General features: G+C 47.2%; 1 protein-coding gene across 2 annotated transcripts; it reads right to left on the bottom strand.

Moving 5' to 3' along the window:
• Positions 1-3957: 3957 nt before the first annotated feature.
• Positions 3958-19021, bottom strand: LOC136106535 (UAP56-interacting factor-like). Of its 2 annotated transcripts, none has more exons than XM_065846886.2 (9): positions 18893-19021; positions 14806-14949; positions 11307-11449; positions 9192-9319; positions 8259-8343; positions 7792-7835; positions 7631-7705; positions 6027-6138; positions 3958-5274 (listed from the first exon to the last, which is right to left on the bottom strand). In XM_065846886.2, exons 1-9 carry the CDS (start codon positions 18972-18974, stop codon positions 5179-5181), a joined length of 909 nt encoding a protein of 302 aa, XP_065702958.1. In that variant the 5' UTR covers positions 18975-19021; the 3' UTR covers positions 3958-5178. The 2 variants fall into 2 exon arrangements, with proteins under 2 accessions (XP_065702958.1, XP_065702959.1); XM_065846887.2 differs by having other exon boundaries at positions 7792-7832.
• Between the last annotated feature and the right edge of the window lie 1069 nt (positions 19022-20090).

Here is a 20090-nt window from a genome sequence, read left to right as displayed (position 1 = left end):
GGGACGGGTGGCCAGGGAGTGACAGTGCCCTTGCTTATCTGACGGCACAGGGAGCCTAAACCCTGTCATCTTCCACATGGAGTCTGGCAAGATGAGGGTCAATAGTAACAGCCCGGTGTGTTTTAGAGAACATCCTCTTCTCCAGTCTTGACCTATGGAAAGAGCAAATTTTATGTTTCTCAGGCATACAAGCTTCTGCAACCAGCTGGGGCTGTTGCTGCAGAGCAACAAAGTGCTGCCGCAACGGAGGATGCGGGGACAAAGGTCTCCAAATGCTGGCAGTGGCCCAGAGATTCTCATTCACAATGAGATGTGACTGTGGATTACTTCTGGCCCAGCAGTGTGTTCTGAGCATTTCAGAGTCACGAGTTAAGCTCCAAGTATCATGAGGTTGACTTGGAAACATGACACTTTAAAAAAAATTAAGAAGTTCCTTGTGTTTTTGGCATTTGATGCCCGAGCTTTTAAGTTACTCTTGGGTCACAGCTTTTCCCGCACATCCAGAGCATTGCAAATTGACTTTTTAATATAGGCAAGCCAAGATTTTCACCTTCTGACCTGCCTTCAGGAACTGGGGTTTTAACTGCACCATTGAACATCACAGGACTTCCAGTAAAATCGTGAGAGCTGGCAACCATCCTGACATGGGTAGGAAAGATCTGCTTCAGGACATGGCTTAATGCTAAATCCTAAACCTCTGATCTTGAGTGGATAAAGCCCAAATCTGATTTTTCTATTCCTCTTGCTTCCTCATTTTAGCACTTTATGTTATGTTGCCTATAAAAACGGTCAGAGTTGATCCAGATGAACAGTGGGAATCAAACTTCAGTGAATGAAACCTGCGATGGGGAAAAATAACTCTCTGTATTGCTAATGGAAGTTAAAGGCCTGTTAGTCAGATTCTGGAAGAGGCTATCCTTTTTCCAGGGTGCTAAATGGAGCCAAGTTTCTGCACCTATCATGGAGTGTGGGTTCCTGACAAAGCTAACACTGGTTTGGAGTAAGGCTAACCATGAAAACAGGGCATTCTGCCCTTTTCAACACCTCAACTGGAGGGGCTGGGGTTGCCCAGTGCGGTCTGGGGGATGCTGTTAGTTTTTCTGATCCGCATGAAACTGTGGTAAATCCTTCAGGTTTGTAGCACTTGCCTATATCCCTTTCTCACTTAGTGCTGTGCTCAGGTAGCATGCTGATTTGTTCAGAAATAAGTTAGTTGATAAAGTACCGTTTGACCTTCCACAGACTGTTTCCCTCCTCCAGGTTGTTTTGCTGTCTGGGGTCCAGTTTGGGGCACCCCTCACATTTCAGCCTAGGGATCTGAGTGTCTTTTCTCAGCTTGTTGTGACTGTCTTTGCTACTGAGCTGCTGCATGGCAAATGCTCTGCTTGTAGCTCAGTTTATTCCAGCCCGCAAGGGAACCGCAGTGCCTGAGATGCTGTTTGGATCTCAGGTTTCCATTTAAACATTTTGCCTGTAGTTTCTATCTATCTGAATCCCTCCTCCAAGGACCCCTAAAAATGAACAACTCCTGCTGCTGACAGTAGGTTCCATCTCCTCCAACACATCCCCCTGCACCTTCGAGTCTGGGCGGTGATTTTATTTTGCAGCCAATCTGACAAATCCCAGCACAAGGACTGCCATGCAAAGCAGGAGAAACTGTTGGTCCCTGGTTGTGATGCCTTGGCTGCTGCTTTGTTACCAGGATGAATTTGACCAACAGGTCTGTCCCAAACCACATGTTTTTATTCTTGAGGCCCGCACTGACATGCTGTCCTGGGGCACCACTTTGGGACGCTGCCTTGTGCCAGCTTGGCAATATGTATGCCCCAAAATCCTGGGGAGTAATCTGATGCACATCTCCTCCTGGTCATACGACACTAAAATTGGCAAGAACTGACAAACGGGGAAATTTGCAGGGAAAGCTGGCCTGCTACCCCCTATCTGTTAAGCTCATTAAAGATCACTTTTAGCATCAAACCAGACATCCTATGCACAGCTAAGAAAATACCAAACATCAGTGCTAGTGCTTAGATGGGAAAGTTGGACCCTTGGGCACATCCTCTCACAGCCAGCCTTTCCAGGTGCCCTCTCTACCAATGACACGTGGCCTTCCAGACTGGTTTCTGCAGAAAACGTTCATTAATGTTTCATTAAACCAATATAAATGTGCCTAACCATTTCCTACGCCAAGAGGCTATTCTGAGTTAAAAAGCAACTGGAATGTTAGGAATTACTAGGAGAGGAACAGAAAACAAAGCAGAGCTTCCCTATAAATCCATCTCAAATATCATCTCTGCTGTCTCTAGTAGATGTAGCAAAGCTAGAAAAGGTACAAAGGTGACCAGAGGGATGGATCAGCTTCCAGGCAGTGGAAAAGTAGATACAGCAAGGCTCTTCTATAAAGGAAGCAAGCAAGGGAGTACACAGCACGGGTCTATAACTTGCAAAGAGTGTAAGGGAATGAATATTCACTTGTAATGCTGGCCTTTGGAGGTACAGGCAGACAGAAAACGAACAGCAAAAAGCAACAGTGGAAGAGAACCCCACCAAATGCTGTTAAACACAATGACTGAAGTGACTGAAGAAAGAAATCATCCGCATTGTGAGTTCAGTGTAATGACTGACTGGGGTGACACACAGGTGCTGGTGTCCCCTCTCCCCTGGGATGCACTATGGGGACTCATCCTGTGCAGTTGCTCCTACATTTTTAAACCTCTTGGATACCATCAGAGGTGTTATTCTGGAGATCACTTTGGCTGGCCCGAATGAAATAAGAGTAAAACTGTTTTCCAGGTTGCAATAGCTGCCCCTTCCTGGTGGCCCCAGCCCGAGAGCAGCTGTCCCAGCAATGTGTCAGCCAACAGCCACCTGCTGCCATCGTCTGGGTAGGGGATGTGTGTGGCACCAGACCCTGCCACAGGAACCATAAGAGACAACACAACTGGACAAACAAATCTCCCAAGCGATGGTTAAAGACACTGAGCTGCGTCACAGAAACACCCTGCCCAAAAAGCTGCTGGGCTCTGCGCAGCAGCTCTCCCTGTGCATGACAGCAGGGATAATTTTAGAGATGATTATTCTGTGGGTTTAGTACTGTGGCAGAAGGGGGTATTTTATGCCTGTTGGAGTGAACTGACTCTGTGCCCTCTCCCAATATGTTTTTAGTACAATGGTTATACCTTTTTGCTACGTATAAATTCAGTGCCCTTTTGTGCAAAGCTTGTTTTGTCTTTTACTGTGCATGCAGTCCCATGACCCTGGGGGGCAATCAAGCTAGAAAACAAGTGCAGTTTTTATTAATAAACCCTCAATTTTATTTTAAAGAATACTTAAAAAAATATAAGGTGCAGACTGCTGAAAAACTTGTATTTGGAGAATAGTATAAGGGTGCGCTTTGAACACCACGGGGATGCTGCACAGTCAGCTGTTCTTTCAGGACTGAAAGACTCCATCCCTTTAGTTTAAGGGGTGACCAGGTTTTCTTAGCGAGTCTACCATCTTTTGTCAATATTTATAGTGAAGGTGCAGCTGAAATCAGGGATATTGGCATTTGTGACAGCACTTCTTGTTTATCTTCCATGACATCCAGAATGAAGGGATGATACCTTCTCCTGAGTTCATTAACCTGGAAGTCAATTTGCATTTGTTTCACTTTGCATATAGTTGGAGTCAGGTCTGCTCTGATAATTTTGCCAATAACACTACAGGCAAGAGATCACAGTAAAGATTTTACAAAATACTTATTGAAAACCTGTCACTGCTCTGGCTGTGCTTTGGAGTCAGCTTTGGAGCAGCAAACTGCTGTGTGGCCAGGCCTGTCCCCCTCTGCCCACGGATGTGCACTGATGGGGACCATGGCCTCCCCCATGTGGCCTCGGGTGCTGTGTCCCACAGCGCCATGCTGAGAGACCGAACATCCCCCCAAAAGGCTGTCAAAGGAAGGGAAATAAACGGAGATGACATTTGACAAGTTAGTTTTTTATTCAGTGCATTGAACTCGTACATCACTGCTTCATCAACTAACAACATCTCACACATTCCTATAAAACCAATACCAAGTCCAGTCTCTTGTTAAAGACACTTCGTGTACAATGTAAAGCAGCCTATCAAATATTTACTTTAATAACTGTAGCTTAGAGCTCAGAAACAGGCTGTGTTCAGTGTGTTCGGTGCCGGGTTGCAGTAGTGGGTGGAGAATGGATCACTGACTCACGGTTGGTGCAGGACTTTGTTAATAAATGTCTAGACCCAGCTCATTAACATCTCAGCCAATGTTTATCAGACTGCTGCAGATCCTGGCCTCCCTTCTGCAGCTCCTAGTTTGATTATACCAGTGCTTTGAGCACAGGTGGAGCTGCAACTACGAAATCCCTAATGCAGAACTACTGCAGCACTGGAAAACCTGATTTGGGCTGGCGCTGCCTGTTTGTGCTCCGCACCGAGGACAGTCACTCCGGTGGCACGGCACGTCTCACCCTGTCCCACAACCAGGCCAGCAGCAGCAGTCAGAACAGCACAGCAAACCAAATAGAAATACAAGGTGCTCAGGCCTGACTGTCGGGGCAGAGCGAGAACGTTTTCAGGATGAAGGGGTCTTACACTGCAAACCTCTGTGCAGGCATCCCTGCACGCACAACAAATTGGGCAACTAGGTGGATGCTGGGGAACACAAGCAGCTGGAGCATCTCCACCAGTGCCACTGCTGGGACACATCCCTCAGCCCTGCAGATGCTCTGCTCCCTGCTCTGCATCCCATGTGGGCAGACACAGTGTCCTCAACACTGTCCCACCCATGGCACAACACAGGAAAGGCTCCACAGGTATGGCTTGGAGCTGGTCCCCCCTCCCTCTTGGGAGTCACCCCAGACAGCACAGGGTGCCCTGGCAGGGGAGCAGGGCTGGTGCCAGCCCCACAGCTCCTCGGCACAGCGCTCCCAGCAAATCCATCTCAGCTCACCCTCCTCCACCACCCTGCTCATGTCACACCTGCCCTGTGCTCTGGCCCCTACTCAACTCCTGTCTCATCTCTGCCCGAAATCACTCATTCATTCTGCGTGTAAGGAAGGAGACGGCACATTGCCAAATTAGCTATCTCAGAGGAAATACATTGAGTTTTATTGAGCTGCCCATTATGGGGCCTGGACTGTTTTGGGCAGTCCCTGTAATGAGCACGTGGTGCTAAGGCATGGTGACCCTCCGGCCGGTGCTCCTGGCTGCTGTAAAGCGCCTCTTATTCCTCAGACCAGAGAACCTCTCATCCAGCGTCAGGCTGGTCTGCAGGGGAAACGGAGAGTGAGTCAGTCCCATGTCTCATGGCAAAGCACAGCCAAACTGTAGCGGGGTATTGATTAGAGCCCATCAGTCAGGACGGTGCTTTGCAGCCAGTTAGTGAATTAAACCACTCAGCACATGGAGACAAGGAGCTTGACAGACTGTGTGCGGCTGGAAAACCTCCAAGCAGCGCCCAGCCCCAAGACACCGGGCGTCCTTGGCAAGAACAGGAGCAAGCAGATGGCATTTGAGCACAAGGCATCAAGTAAAACCAAACCATCCAGACAAGAAATGCTGGCAATGAAGAAGGTGGAGCAGGATTTCTGACCTGCCCCAGGGCTCTTGCACCATACTTCAGTGTAAAATGTGGCACCGAGGTCACCAAAGCAAAGAGAGAGCAAAGCCCAGAAGTGCCATGTGTCTCTGAGGAGTGGGGAGCACTGACAGTGAAACAGTCCGCCCTGGCCAGGACTGCTGACAAGCAGCATGTCCCTGCTCTGGGCAAGCACATGGACAGGCCAAGAGGTGCCAACAGACTGGGGAAAATTGGGCTGACTTTGTAGTTGCTGAACAGTCTTCTCAGGCGCCTCCAGTTTTGTGAGCAGCCCAGTCAGCACGGCTACAGGACTTTTCTCCCGGGTTATGCGAGATAAACCCAACTCGCAGCCCCAAAAACCTGAGCGTGATGTTAACAGCTTAGTGGCAGGGCTGCTGCAGGGTGCAAGGTGTTGCCTGTCCCGTCGATGATCCTCTACCTGGTTGGCCATTGCGCGGAAGTTGAATCTCAGCGGCACTCCTTTGGGCTGGGGCTTGGCTGTGTGCGGCGGGGGCCTCTGGCGTCGCAGGAACGGGCGCTTGGATCTGGGCCTGGGAAAAGCACAGATCTGCAGTCACTGAGGATGCTAAGGCAGCTCACTTCCTATCGTCTGCAAGCCAGCAAGGAGTAAAGGAGATACCCGCATGCCCTGTATGTCCCATAGTGTATCTCACAGCAGCCTGGGTCAGTCTGAACAGACTGGATAGGCTGGATGACTGGGCAGAGAAGAACCTGACAAAATTCAACAAAGGCAAGTGCAGGGTCCCGCACCTGGGGAGGAATAACCCCAGGCACCAGTACAGTTTAGGGGTTGACCTGCTGGAAAACAGCATTGCAGAGAAGGACCTGGGAGTCCTGGTGGACAACAGGCTGATCATGAGCCAGCAATGTGCCCTTGTGGACAGGAAGGCAAATGGTACCTGAGGTGCATTAAGAAAAGTGTGACCCAGCAGGTCAAGGGAGGTTATCCTCCCCCTCTACTTTGCCCTGGTGAGGCCACATCTGGAGTACTGTGTCCAGTTCTGGGCTCCCCAGTTTAAGAAGGACAAGGAATTACTGGAGAGAGTCCAGCAGAGGGCTACAAAGATGATGAAGGGTCTGAAGCATCTTTCATATGTGGAAAGGCTGAGAGAGCTGGGTCTGTTCAGCCTGGGGAAGGCTGAGAGGAGACCTTATAATTGTTTATAAATATCTCAAGAGTGAGTGTCAAGAGGATGGGATCAGACTCTCTTCAGAGATGCCCAAGAACGGGATGAAGGGCAACAGGCACATACAGAAACACAGGAGGTTCCATCTGAATATGAAGAGAAACTTCTTTACTCTGAGGGTGCCAGAGCCTTCGAACAGGCTGCCCAGAGAGGCTGTGGACTCTCCTTCTCTGGAGACATTTAGAACCTGCCTGGACACATTCCTGTGTGATCTGCTCTGGTGAACCTGCTTTAGCAGGTGGGTTGGACTGGATGATCTCCAGAGGTGCCTTCCAACCCCAACCATTCTGTGATTCTGTGTAAAGGGTGCCAGGAGAGCTGCTGTGTGGGCAGAGTTCCAGCACTGGGGACTGTGTCACATCAAGTCTATCCTGGGGTGCTCTCTGTGTGCAGCAGATGCCAAGTGCCCTCACTCACCCTCCTTTCTGCCCTTAGCTGGGTGCCGGGTCCTACAGCTGCACCAGCTCAGCCCAGAGGTGAAGCCATCCCCTTCCAGCCCCCACGTTCCCCTTACACACTGAGCATCACACGTCCCTTTAGGGTGCATGGGTTCTTCCCTGTGACACCCCACAGTGAGCACAACCAGCCTGCCACCTCCCACATGCTGCCAGCACTTTCATTTCTCCTCACTCTAGATAATGAACGAGCTGTATGGTAATTACCACTTCCTTTCAGATATGCCGGGAAGGGAACGAGACATCATTTGCTAACCATTTTTGGTCTGAACCATTCATTGTGCACTCATTATAGAAGAAGTGAAGCTGCAATAATGCTAAAGGGATTGGCAACGGCTTTTGTAGGGCTTGCATCCTAACAAATCATCTCATTTACTTACGTGCCAGTCTGGCCCGCCTGGGGATTAGCCACAGAAACCGTCAGAACTGCTCCAGGGCTGGGCTTCACTTGCCACCTGCCGAGACAGGGAGATGTATCCAGCTTCGATTCGAGCATGAAAGAGCACGTCGTGTTTGCAGCGTGCCTTTGTTCACCAATTACCTTCTCCTCCTTGGTGGTTTCCCTTCTCTATTAGCATCCATCTGCTGTGAAATATATTAAAAAAAAAAAATACTTCAAGAATTAGCTCTCAGAAACCATGACTCCTTTTCCACTATTTCATTTGGTGTATCTGAATAGCCCTTTCATTGCATGTTGTCAAGGAATCTGCTAATCTTGGGTTTCCTGCTGGCACAGGATGTGTATGGGGTGGCTCTACTCTGCCCTGCTTGTGCTGCTGTATAAGCTGTAAGGTTCACTTTTATCACCTCTTCAGGCTTTATTTTCCAGCTGCCAGAATATTAAGCTACATTACAAGTTGCCTGTACTTTCCTCAGAACATATTAATTGTAAAAATCATCCATCTCCCCCAGTTACTTTTGGAAGCAAAGACCCAACTGGGCAAAAGCTGGTAGAACGGAAGGCTTGTCACCATCAGCAGGTTACAGAAAAAATGTCTCAATACTGACCCCTCTCTGAAAGTTGGCTTTGGAGAACCGCTGCTGCGCCTGCTTCTGCTGGAACGCTGGTCCCCTCTTTAGCAGGAAAGGCCTGCTGGTATAGGAAAAGAGAGAAAAGGACATGGTCGAATATCGTCGCAGGTCTCTCCTAAAGTTTTATGCTAAAATATGTAATCCAGTGTGGTATTAAAAAGCAGGATGAGAAGCAAATGAGGCTGTGTGTTACCACACAGTTCACTCGTTCGGCCCAACAGGTTTTCTGTCAGCGAAGACTTTCCGAGGAACTAATTTTTCTGCTCAAATGAAATAACAGGTTCTGTTTGTTCTCAACTCTGATCATTTAAAAAAAAAAAAAAATCGTGGAAGAAAATCATAGAAAAAAGTCTGGTCAGCAGAGACCTCTGGAGGTCATTCAGTCCCTGCTCCACTCAGAGCTGAGAACAACAGGACTGCAAGAGAGCTTCCTTCCTTCCTCACAATGAGCCAGAACCGGGACTGTCCCCAGTGCCTGGCAACCTTTGCCACAGCTCCCGCGGTGCAGCATCTGCTCCTGCAGCCCCTCACCAGGACAGACTCCCTCTCCCTGCCTATCCCTTATGGCTGGAATCTGTATTTCCTGTCTTCATGAAAATAAATGCTATTTCACCCATCAAAAGTTTTCACCAAAGTGACCAAGGAAAATGTTTAATAAAAACACAAAGGTCACATTTTCCATGCTTTCTAAAATAAAATGACATCTAATACCTGAATTATTAACTATCAGCATAAGGTTGTTTTATTTCCAGGTATTTTCCTAACATACCCAGGGGTATTTTTCTCACGTTGCATTAGCACACGGCTGTAGCCCTTCCCAGCTGGTGCAGACCAAGAGCAGAGCCCCAGGAGCTGCACAGGGAGTCAAAAACACAAAACCAAAAAAGCCCAAAATACAAAATATTTTACCTTTTCACTGGGGCACTGGTGCTGGCAGCAGCCGCTCTGAATCTCTTGGGGCCTGGGGGTGGCCATCGCCGTCCCTCCGGCTGCCCGTTGCTGCTGCTTTTGGCGAAAGCATCGTTGTTCTTGTTGCCCTGAAAGAGCAGTAAGAGCTCAGCAGCTGCCACTCGTGCTGCAACCTCGCACAACAAAGGAGTGAGTGTGAGCAACGGCACACGACCAACCGTCCTTCCCTCCGCTGACTGCCGCTGTCTGAAAAGCCAGTGCATTTATCTGGCATTTTCTTTGGCTCTGTCTAGGGGAAAACCCAGCCTGCTCCAAGGTGCAGGGGGTGATGCTGACACCGCAGCAGTTCCCTCACTGCTCTCGGATGTGTCCAGTGCCACTTGCAATTGCTTCAAAGCGGGCTCAGCCCTGCACTGTTGCTCTGCATTCCCTGTATTCTCATTCCCAACCAGTTTTCCTTTTGCAGTCTTGCAACAAAAGAACTCTGCGCTGAAAGTGCTTTTTTTTTTATTTTCTTCTTTGATATTTTCTTGATGGGAAAGTGGTTCCTTGCTAAATCTATTAAAACCTGGTCTCTTCCATAGCCTCCTGTATCTACAACAGGAATATTTCTATCAAGCAGTGTTGCTGTAGTCTCAACATTTGGATTCAGTATACACTGTTGTCAACCATCAGTGTGTGTGCTTCAGCTCCTGAGCATGAAAGCATGAGTATCAGGAAGAACGTTTCATTCTAATGGTGCAGAAATTCCCCAAAAAATTAGTCTACAGAGAGCAAACCTCTCACAAACCAAGCATTATAGTTTTGTTCATGTTTCTTTTCAGCCATTGACTGTTTCTTGTTTGGACACACAAGTTGCCTGGTTCAAGCCCTGAAGCATGAAGCACGTCAGAAGACAGCTCAGCAGTGCAGGTCCTCCTGCAGTTACCTACACAAACTGCCACAGACTCCATCCCATTTATTTCTGCGGGACAACCACCATCACTGTTACTATCCACTAACTGAGATGTGTTTCCACATTCTCCCCACTTGGTTTATTTCTGTAAAATGGAAGCTACTGTAGAATTATGCCTCCTAGCAACTGCTTATTACTTTCTGTTAATACCCAGCCACTCTCAATATCTGAGTCACTGTAGTCTTTATTTTCAGGAATAACCACTCTCCATGCACATGCCTGCTCAGTTTAGGGCTCTCTTATTTATACCCCCCAGACATAGCCATTGAATGTGCCATCATGTTCACCACTTTGCTGTTTTTTTAAAAGCTTACTGGGCATATGTGACCTCCTAATTGAGTGGATTTCCATCAGTGTAGCAAAAAACAACTCCCTCTTACAAAGGACTATCTACCTGCTTGATTTCCACCTTCTACACCAAGTCACTTTAATATCAGTGGTACTCAGAACAAAGCTGTAAGAATCACTTTAGTGATGAACATGTACCTTCCATCCCATCTCCTGAGTCTTAAAAATAGCTTAAAAATGAAATGAAACATTTATTTTTTTTTAAGTGTTTTCGAGCAAAGACGTGGTCTAAACATTTAAACTTGAAAAAGTGAAAGCCATGAATAAAAAAAATGCATTTTATACAGAAGAATGTGGGCAATCTGACCCATGGCTGTCATAGCACTGGGAATCTGTGTCTCTGGGGAGATCCCCACTTACTAGTGAAGAGTATGTCTCTGAACCAGAGTCACCTGAAGTCAACAACAGTCTATTCTTTGACCTCACTGAACCTTGGAAAATGCATTGGGTGAAGGACAAATAACGGTGAATCTCAACATAACTCCTCCATGAGATGACATGGAATTTGTTTTTATGGAAATACTTTTACATCTTTTAAGAACACATTTAAATAAAAATCTTTTTTTGTAAAACCCATAGGAATCGATTCAGTAAAAATATGCCAAGTCATAAGCTTATAAAACCAACTGGAAAATTGCTATTTTATATGCATGTGTCTGTACTCACCTATGCATACAAATGCTGTGCACAGGCATATAAAAGATGTCTGTAAATTTTTAATGTAGATTGCTCTTTGGGGTGATCCAGGATCATAAAATCCAGCTGATTTCTACATGACATTTGGGAACAGCTGTACCTTCCTTATCCCCTACCTCTTGAGCTGATGCCTGGCGATTTAAAGGGCTCACTCCATTTAATGCAGCAGCTGCTCTTCTCCTGGGACCGGGCACAGTATTCCTGAATTGCCTCCGATTGTATTGTTGTTGTCCAAACCCTCTTCTAAAACGGTTAGGTCCTATGAAAATAAACTCTTATTTTAGCATCCTTCAAAACTTGATTTATGATTACAATTTTGCAAATAGATTACAAGTTTAACTTAATATGCTACAGGAGTCTCTATATAAACAATGATGCAAGAATTGCGTTAATTTATTCCAGAAAAGTAAATTGATTTTGCAAAATATTAAATAATTTATCTCTCCAATGTTTCACTAACATTCTTATTATATGCAGGAGTGACAAACACATCATTTGATTTGAAAGAATATAGAAAAGAATTCCATAATTCCGATTCCTAATAAAGGCAGGAACACTCGCATCAGGAAACCTGTCAATCTGTTGTCAGGGCTCACATTGCTATGAGCTGTGAAACAGAAAATCCTTTTGATATAGGTACACAAGTTACATGAGCATCCAGAAGTCAACCCCACAGCAGCCTGAAATAGCTCTGAGTGCTCACATTATAGCACTTGATAAGTGAAGACTGAACTGTAATTTCTATGTGTGTGTATATATATATATATATATATATATATATTTACCTTGACATATCCTTATTTACTGCATATATTGAAGGGGGTACCTTCTGCTGGTTTATGTACCTGCACAGTACATATACACTCACAGCCCATCTTGCATTTACGTTTTTCCCTAAGGCTGTTTATGATTTTGAAGTCTGCCAAAGTGTCGAGCACGAGGAGAGCGCTCCCTCAGATGGAGGCACAGTGCATTAAAACCTAATTACTTCACATGATAAACTTCTGTAGTCCTAATGAAGCAGACATTCTCCGAGTTGCTATACCAGTGAAATGTGCACACATAGTCAGAGGGGTGGATAAATCAGGGATAAAGCAGTACATGGGAGAGGGCACCAAGAGCACAGTTAAACCCCTGCACCATACAGCAGAACCTCACCGATACAAACCACAGAGCAGTTAGACACATGTATTGATCCTATACCATTGATTCCTACATCACAGCAATTTATAATGACTTGGAGCAATTAGAAATGAAGTGTTCTGAGGCAGCGGTGACATTGCTGTCAGGGGCCACCACTGCAGTGATTAATGAAGGCTCCAGCCACACGGTGTGACACCCATCGATGCCAGCATGGGCTGGTTACACTGGGATACAGGTGAAGATGATTTGAGCTGCTCTGGCCCTAAAACAAGAAGGGCAGGAGGGCATGCCCATGGGAAGCACCTCCCAAACAGCACATTGGGGTGTTTCACTCCCTGTGGCCCACGGTCCTGGTTGGGAACGCTCACTAAAACACAATGCTGTTCACAGGCTCCGTGGGGCCAGTAATTTTCTTTGCAAACCATGCTCTCTCACCACAGGAGAAGTGCAGGTGTTTAAATGTTCTTTTCCCAACAAACACTTGAATTTTGGCCATCTGTGTCTTTTTAACCAGATGTGGTCTCTCTGTGTTTAATGCCCCTTTTCTCCCTCCTGGTTCTGTCCCCACAGTTTGTTTTTCTCTTTCTTATTCCCTACAACAACCACCCTGGGCCTGTCCCTCTCCCTTGTCTGTTTGCCCATGGGCCACTGAGCCCCACAAGACAGCTCTCCTGCACTCTGGAGAGGACACCTCCTCTGCAGCAGGACAGACGGAGCTCAGCTGCCTTCCCTGGGTATTTCAGCGGGGCGATGTGAGGGACTGACGCAAAAGGCAGCCCAGACCAGAAATTCATGCCCCGGTCAGTCAGTTCATATTAGAGAGCCTCTGCTCGGGAGTGCACTCAGGCATGTCGCAGCCAGTGCAAACAACTAACAACGGAGCCATTGGCTCCAAGGGGTACCCCGTGCACGCCAGCTGGGAACCAAGTCCTCGCTCTGTCATGTGTATCCTGAAGTGTAACACATAGGAGGCTCCATCTCTGCAAAAAGTCTGGCAGGTGTTCATTAATGAAAGAACATCTGAATAAAACCCCAGAGCACCAGCAGCTGGGGAAGACCCCCACGATGTTGGGGTACCTGCTCAGAGCCTGGTGCTCAGCACACCTGGGTTGGCCAAGAGGCACCTCTGCCCGGTAAATCCAGTCTGGGGAGAAGCCCTGATGTCTGACAGACTCTTTTTCCAAGGAGATTTGAAATTCAAATTTCTTACCATTAAAAATCATCTTTCCCCGACTGGGGAGATGGTTTAAGCCATATTCCAGGAGGGATAACAGCATTTCACTTGCACAAATTCTCTTGCTGGCTTAATCAGTGTAATACCCTTCTCCATGCTCTGTCATTACAGCGCTGGGCTGTTTTGATTGTCATTTTGATAACGGTTATCACGTCTCAGCCCAGAAGGGACTGTGTTTCAGCAGGGACCAAAGTGAAATGAGTTCCCAGAGAATTATGGGCTAAATTCCCAGTTATGCTGAGCTTCCCAAAATTGCTACTGAAATTAGCTCCCACAACATGGTGGGTCTCTGCCCTTGGCAGGGCTGAATTCAGACTCAAAACCTATTAAATACTAAGACTAGCGGAAAGAAATATATAAATGAACAGAAAAGTTTTCATTTCTAAGGAATAGCTAATAAAAATATTTTGTTGGATTTATTTGACTCTGCACGCAGTAGTCTCTCGAGTGTGGAAGAATATCAAAGCCTGTGTTTTTGACAGAAAAAACAATTTGGAAAGGGCAATTATCATCATTCTGTTTTGAACCGGAATGATTCTTGGTAAGGCAATATGTGGTGGAGACCAAGAACATGAGAGTGGGAAGCAGATTGGAGACAAGCAGGACTGCTCCCAGCAATCCCACTGTCCTGATGTGCTGACAGCACCCTAAGGAAAGACATTGCTGCAAAATGTCACCAAAGTCTTCAACGAAGTGATTTAGCGGTAATTAAAAAAAAAAAGTAAGATTTTGATAGAGATGGCATTTCAGGCAGCAGATCACTTTGGTTCTGTAGATAAAAGCTAGTGGAACCAAACATAGATTAGTGTGTGATCACATCGTATTATAAAAAAACTCATGACAAAAATAGCATGGTTGGCAAAAGTAACAAATTAGCTCCAATAACTGAGCTATCAAAGACAGTTACTGAAGGGGTAATTTAAGTGTGTTCTGGGAAAAAAAGGAGTATTAGGAAGAGGCATAATTAAAATATGCAAAGCCAAAAGGGAATAGAGAATAGATATTTAGTCACTTTGAATTAGTAATTCATGAGAGGGTAGAAGGGAGAGAAATGCATGAATTTATGCTCTGAAAGGGCCCTGATATTCCATTGTTGCAGAGAGAAAAGCTATTCAGAGCCCGAGTACATCCATACGCACAGAGGAACTAGATAGGAGAAAGACTTAAAAGCTGTATTTTGTTACGAAATTGTGTTTTCTAGCTTGGCAGGCCTCCATCATTCCAAGGCGCTCACCTACCTTGCAAATTCCTCTGCATCCAGGCGCGGAAACGGGGCCGCCCGTACCTGTACGCTGAATTTCTGTTCTTGGCCTGCTGCCTTTGGTTGTCCCCTGTGGCGCTGGCATCTGTTTGCTCTTTCCTGTGGCGTTTTATAATGTCATCTAGATCGAAATGGCAAAGGAGAAACCCATAAAACACACACTTTCTGCCAACAGTTATTCCCACTGTCAACAGTAAAAATGGAGCTTGTGATTCTGTGAGCTACACTGGCTGTACAATAAAAGATTAAGCTTAGCTCAGAAAATATAGGATTGATTTACTCAGCTCCTGCAGGCTGGAGATTAGAGTGCAGCAAATTATTTAAGAATGTGCTACCATCCAGCATGTATCCACTATGTGCAGGACAGAGATTTCAGACCCGTGTCCCACCAAGGGATCCGATCCTGCAGATTACTCACAAGCTTAAGGGAACATGTTTTTGCAGAGGCACCAGGAGCTTGGCACTGGGCAGAAAACATATTTTTTTGAGAAGCTGTGACTTGGGAGGCTGCGGGAGAGATGGTCAAAGCGGGGAGAATGGGCACCATGGGTGCACCCACACTGTGATGGCCTCTCCAAAGGCTCCCCCTGCCATACACGGGATGGGGGCACTACACCCTGCATAAGACGTGTCCCTGATGTATAAACAACACAAACTCTGTTCAAATGTCATGCAAACACAAGTGAGATGAATGTCCCCCTCGCTCCTAAATTTGCAAAGGAGAGAATGGAAGCTTGGTGCAGCAAATGCCATGATGCCAGGGCTGTGTGGAAAGGATCTCACTTGTACAGGGCGATTGACAACAAAGGGGACAATATGGTCCTGCAAACACTCACGGTCCACCAGGAGGCTGTAGAATGGTTTCCTTTCAGTTCCCATCCCCTGGAGTCAGCTACCTGCATGTCTTTCCTCAGTGCTTTAAAAAAAACACAGCAAGTTTCTAGCCCTCAGTGGTATGTGATAAAGCTTGAAGCCATAAAAGTCTATGGCTTGAGGAACAGTATGCAGAGATTTAACGTGCACAACAATTATCAGCACTACTTTGTATTTAAAGTTTCACAGTCTTCAGGACCTGACTCTTGTCCTTCTGACTATCTGGGGTAGATGCTCCTGCTTAATTACTCAAGATAGCCAACCTAGAAACAGCTGGATAAGGATATATCAACCACACAGCAAGAACTTCTTCACTTCTGCTGTTCTCTGGTGAAGCAGAAAGGGAGAATATCCCAAATACAAGAGGACTGCACAAGGGATCCCTGATATCCCCTGCAAAACGGGTTCTCCTGTATAGACTGGTCTGCACAACATCAAGGGAAACAGCTCTCATGCTTCACGTTGAACACATCGACTTGATTTCCATGCTTGCTCACAGCCAGCAGCATTAGGATGTTTTGGGACCCCTGCACAGCCCTCTGCAGACAAGGAGAGCAACCAGCCAGATTCTGTGCTGCTGCAGTACAAATGCTGGGACCAGGCACAGCTGCATCGCACCTCTGAGCCCTCATCGCCACCCCACCACAAAAGGGTTATAAAACAGCCTAAATGCAGCAAAATGGACCTGAGATGTCCTGCCAGTGTCCCAGGACTCCTCTCACTCAAACTTATTAGGCAGCTCTGAAAATGTACTGTACTGAGTTCTTTCATGACCTACAAGATGTTTCTCGCCTTCTTCGCAAAACACCATGCAAATGCAGCTCCCAAGGTGCAGAGCCTGCATGAAACAACCAATTATTTTCCCTGTGATTTAGACACTTTCGGTTTAAAACGATCTTAGTAGCAATGAAAAGACAACACAAATTTCTCCTAAGGAAGTTTTGCCACTGTGCTTCACCAGTTCAGATCCAGTCAAACACCCAGGTCCTTCCCAGCCACACACCCCCTGAGCAGCACTGAAGTGCTGTGTTTCATGACAGAGAGCACAAAGGACACAAAGGAAGGTGATGATCTACCTGCAGTATCCAGACTATACCTGTCAGGGTTTTGAAAGCTCATGCCCATCCTGAACAAGTGTTTTTACTCTTTAAAAGATGGCACTGGAAGTTGAGGTATCTGCACCAAGTACAAACCATTTTTAGATGCGGAGCTCTATCAAGAAACAGCTCAAAGTTCTCAAGGAGTTGGTCTGACATCAGGGGTGTCTTCTTAATTCAAACTGTTCCGATTAAGAGGAAAGGCAAAGGACCATCTTCTCATTAATTTATATTTTCCTACAGCTTCTTCTTTTAACCTCAAACCTTCCAGAAAATATTTAGCAAGTAATAAAGTCACACGTGTTAAGCTCCAAGCAGAATGTTTTAAATTCAACAAATTAGCAAGAAAAGAAGTGTCCAAATCAGGCCTTTTCTCCAGCAGTGGCTACTCCTTAATAAACCACTGGAGTGGAAGCATCAAAGTGCCATTAGCCTTCAATGGGTGATTATCGCGAACAGCACATCATACCTCCAGCGCTGTGACTTGTCATTTTCTATCAAGAAATTCCTGTATCCAAATTAATACAAAGCCCAGGGAAAACAAGTGAGAGCAGATCTAAGAATAGGCTGCGTGACTGCTTTTGTGATTTCTCTATCAAGTCTGCCAGGAAGGGAGCACGCTGGGAGGGGCTGTTCTTGGTACGAATACACTAATGTTCTCAGCTAAGTGTGCCTTTGGGACATATGCTATTTGGGGCACAGGCTGCTTTGAAGCATATTGACAGCATCCCTGCTTGTGGGGAGGTGGATGTAAGCATCCAAGGGTGGGCTATCTACAGTGTGAGGAAGAGCTCGCTGGGAACACAGAGGAGATGAATGCTCAGGTTCCCAGTCTGTCACCTTCCAGTGTCTTTTTTTGTTTAGGTTTGAGTTGTTATCCTGTCTTCTGCACCTATAGGTATGATGGCATCAACAGAGCAATGTAATGGAGTACTATGTAAGGATGGAAGGAATTCTGAGAGGTCGTTTAAGGTACTCCTATGTTCTCAAGACAGAGTTAGATCTATCAGGATGGCTTTAGAGTACCTCTTGCAGTTTCCTGTGACTGCTAAATTGAGTAAGACACAATTTATCTCGAAGCACAGAAACAAGCACCTGATGGCAGAAGTTTCAGTTTTTCACCAGGGCTCTTTTTCTCCAGTTCTCTCTTCCACCCTGAGTAAGGTGTATTCTGGACTGAATATAGAGGTGAAACACAGGAGGTCTGACTGAGGGACGAACTACGGGAGAGCAAAAGCAAAGGGAGTACTGCTTGTCAGCAAAAAGGATGTGCAACACCATGGGAAAAAGCTAAATCAAACATTCAAGACCCACTATTGCTGTAAATCCCCACAGCACCATTAAAATAAGGGCGCATCAGCCAAGGGATCAATTTGAGTTTGCAGTGGGAAATCTTCTATTCTTGACAAGTGTCTCATTGCTGGAAAGAAATGACACAAGATTTCCGTTAGGAAGCTGACCCAATAATAAAAGGTGCTGGTGGACTTTCCTTCCACAGCAGATCCACCAAGATCTATCATCCAACCGTCAGAGTCCAGGCCTTCAGAGCTAATAAAAGGACAGTTGTTTATGCACAGTTCACATATCCAGTGCCAGAGGAATGGCGAGCATCACGAGCAGGCTGCTATAAATAGGCTGCATACCCGAGGATACGTCTCATATCTTTATTTCAATAGAGGCTCATTTACGTAAGCCTCTCCCAACCCGCGGCACTTGACATTCTCCCCCTTGAAGTTACGGGGTGCTGCCAGCAAAGCACCCCGTGATCCGTCCTCCCTCCCCGCCCCCGGCTATTTCTTCACCTTTTCCTTCCCGGTCCCGTTCGACCGCAATCAGGTGCAGACACACCCGGGGCAGGAACACTGCCGGGCCACACCACGCTCCTCTGCCTGCCCCTACCCACAGCGCCGCGACACACACAAGCACAAAACAAACCCCCGGGCCCCGCCGGGCGCACGGAGCCCCGGGCCGGGATCAGCCCCGTGCCGGACCGGCCAAAGAGGCGCACGGAGTCCCGGGCTGGGTCGGGTCCCTCTGAACGCCCGCGGCCCGACCCTGCCGCCCGGGCAGGGACCCTCACCCCGCCGGACCTACCCAGGGACATGTCAATCTCCTCGGCTCCCGGCTGCGGCCCCGTCGCGGGGCCCGGCCCCGGCTGCGGCCCCGCCACCTCCATGGGCTCCGCGCTCGCAATGCCGCCCAGTGCGCCTGCCCGGAATGTGCCGGCAGCCGCCGCCGGCACCCCGCCCCGGCACCCAGCCCGGCCAGCCCGGCCCCGGCACCCACCCCCGAGCACCCTGCCCTCTGTGCCCGGACGCCCCCTCTCCCTGCAAGATGACCACCCGGTTCCCCGCAAGCATCCCCCAGGCTTGCTCCGCAAGCATCCCCTCCGCCCCCCGCTATGCAGCCGGCTCTGCCCGCTGCGCCCCGGGGCGCCCTCCGCCCAGCCCAGCCTTGGCTCTCTGCCCCTCCACACCCCAGGAGTGACCCTCGCAGCCTCCCCACTTGTTCGGGGCATCCTTTTCATCAGCACTTCCCCTCTAGCTCTCCTCTCAGCACCATTTCCCAGCCTCCCTGCTAGCCTTTCCTCTTCTCCTCCTGAATCCTTCTCCCCTGGGGTCTATGCCAGGAGCAGATATAGCTTAAAAACCCATCAGTCAGTTCTGAGCCATGTAAAAGAAGAAATAACTGCCTCATTCCGAAGACTAGACAAACAGGGTAAGTAAAACAGGAGGTACCCTTGGCTTGCATTCAGTCATGGACTTCTTTTTTATTTGTGAGCTTCTTCAGAAACAAGCATTAATTTGGGATTTGTCTTTCTGCACCACCCCAACCACTCAGAACACAGATTCTTCAGGGGATCTTTCAGTCTTTTTCACATTAGTTATGGTACTGGTGCAGTCTGAGTACAATATGTGAGCTAAACCATCTTCCTCTGATTTTAAAGCCAGATGAAAACAAAACAAACAAAACGAACCCAAACAAAATGTAAAAGAATTGGGAGAATCACTCCCTTTCCAAAGGGCTACTGTGCATTAGGTGAATAGCATATTTTCCTCTAAAATTTATATATAATAAATGCTCTGAAATAATTTTCCAAACCATATATATAATATTAATAGAGGCCACATAAAACTCAGAACAAAGTCTGCATGTTCTGTGTTTTCAAGACAGTTCCTTGTGTTTTCAAGACAGTTTATTTTTCCCAGCTTACACTTCAAATGGGAGAGAAAGTTCTACACACAAACGAAGCAGTGCACAGATTGCCTCTTGGTATGTGTAGAGCTCCTAA

Source organism: Patagioenas fasciata, chromosome 11, assembly GCF_037038585.1.
Source record: "Patagioenas fasciata isolate bPatFas1 chromosome 11, bPatFas1.hap1, whole genome shotgun sequence".
Lineage (NCBI taxonomy): Eukaryota > Metazoa > Chordata > Aves > Columbiformes > Columbidae > Patagioenas > Patagioenas fasciata.
This window is presented reverse-complemented; position numbering and strand designations above follow the sequence as displayed.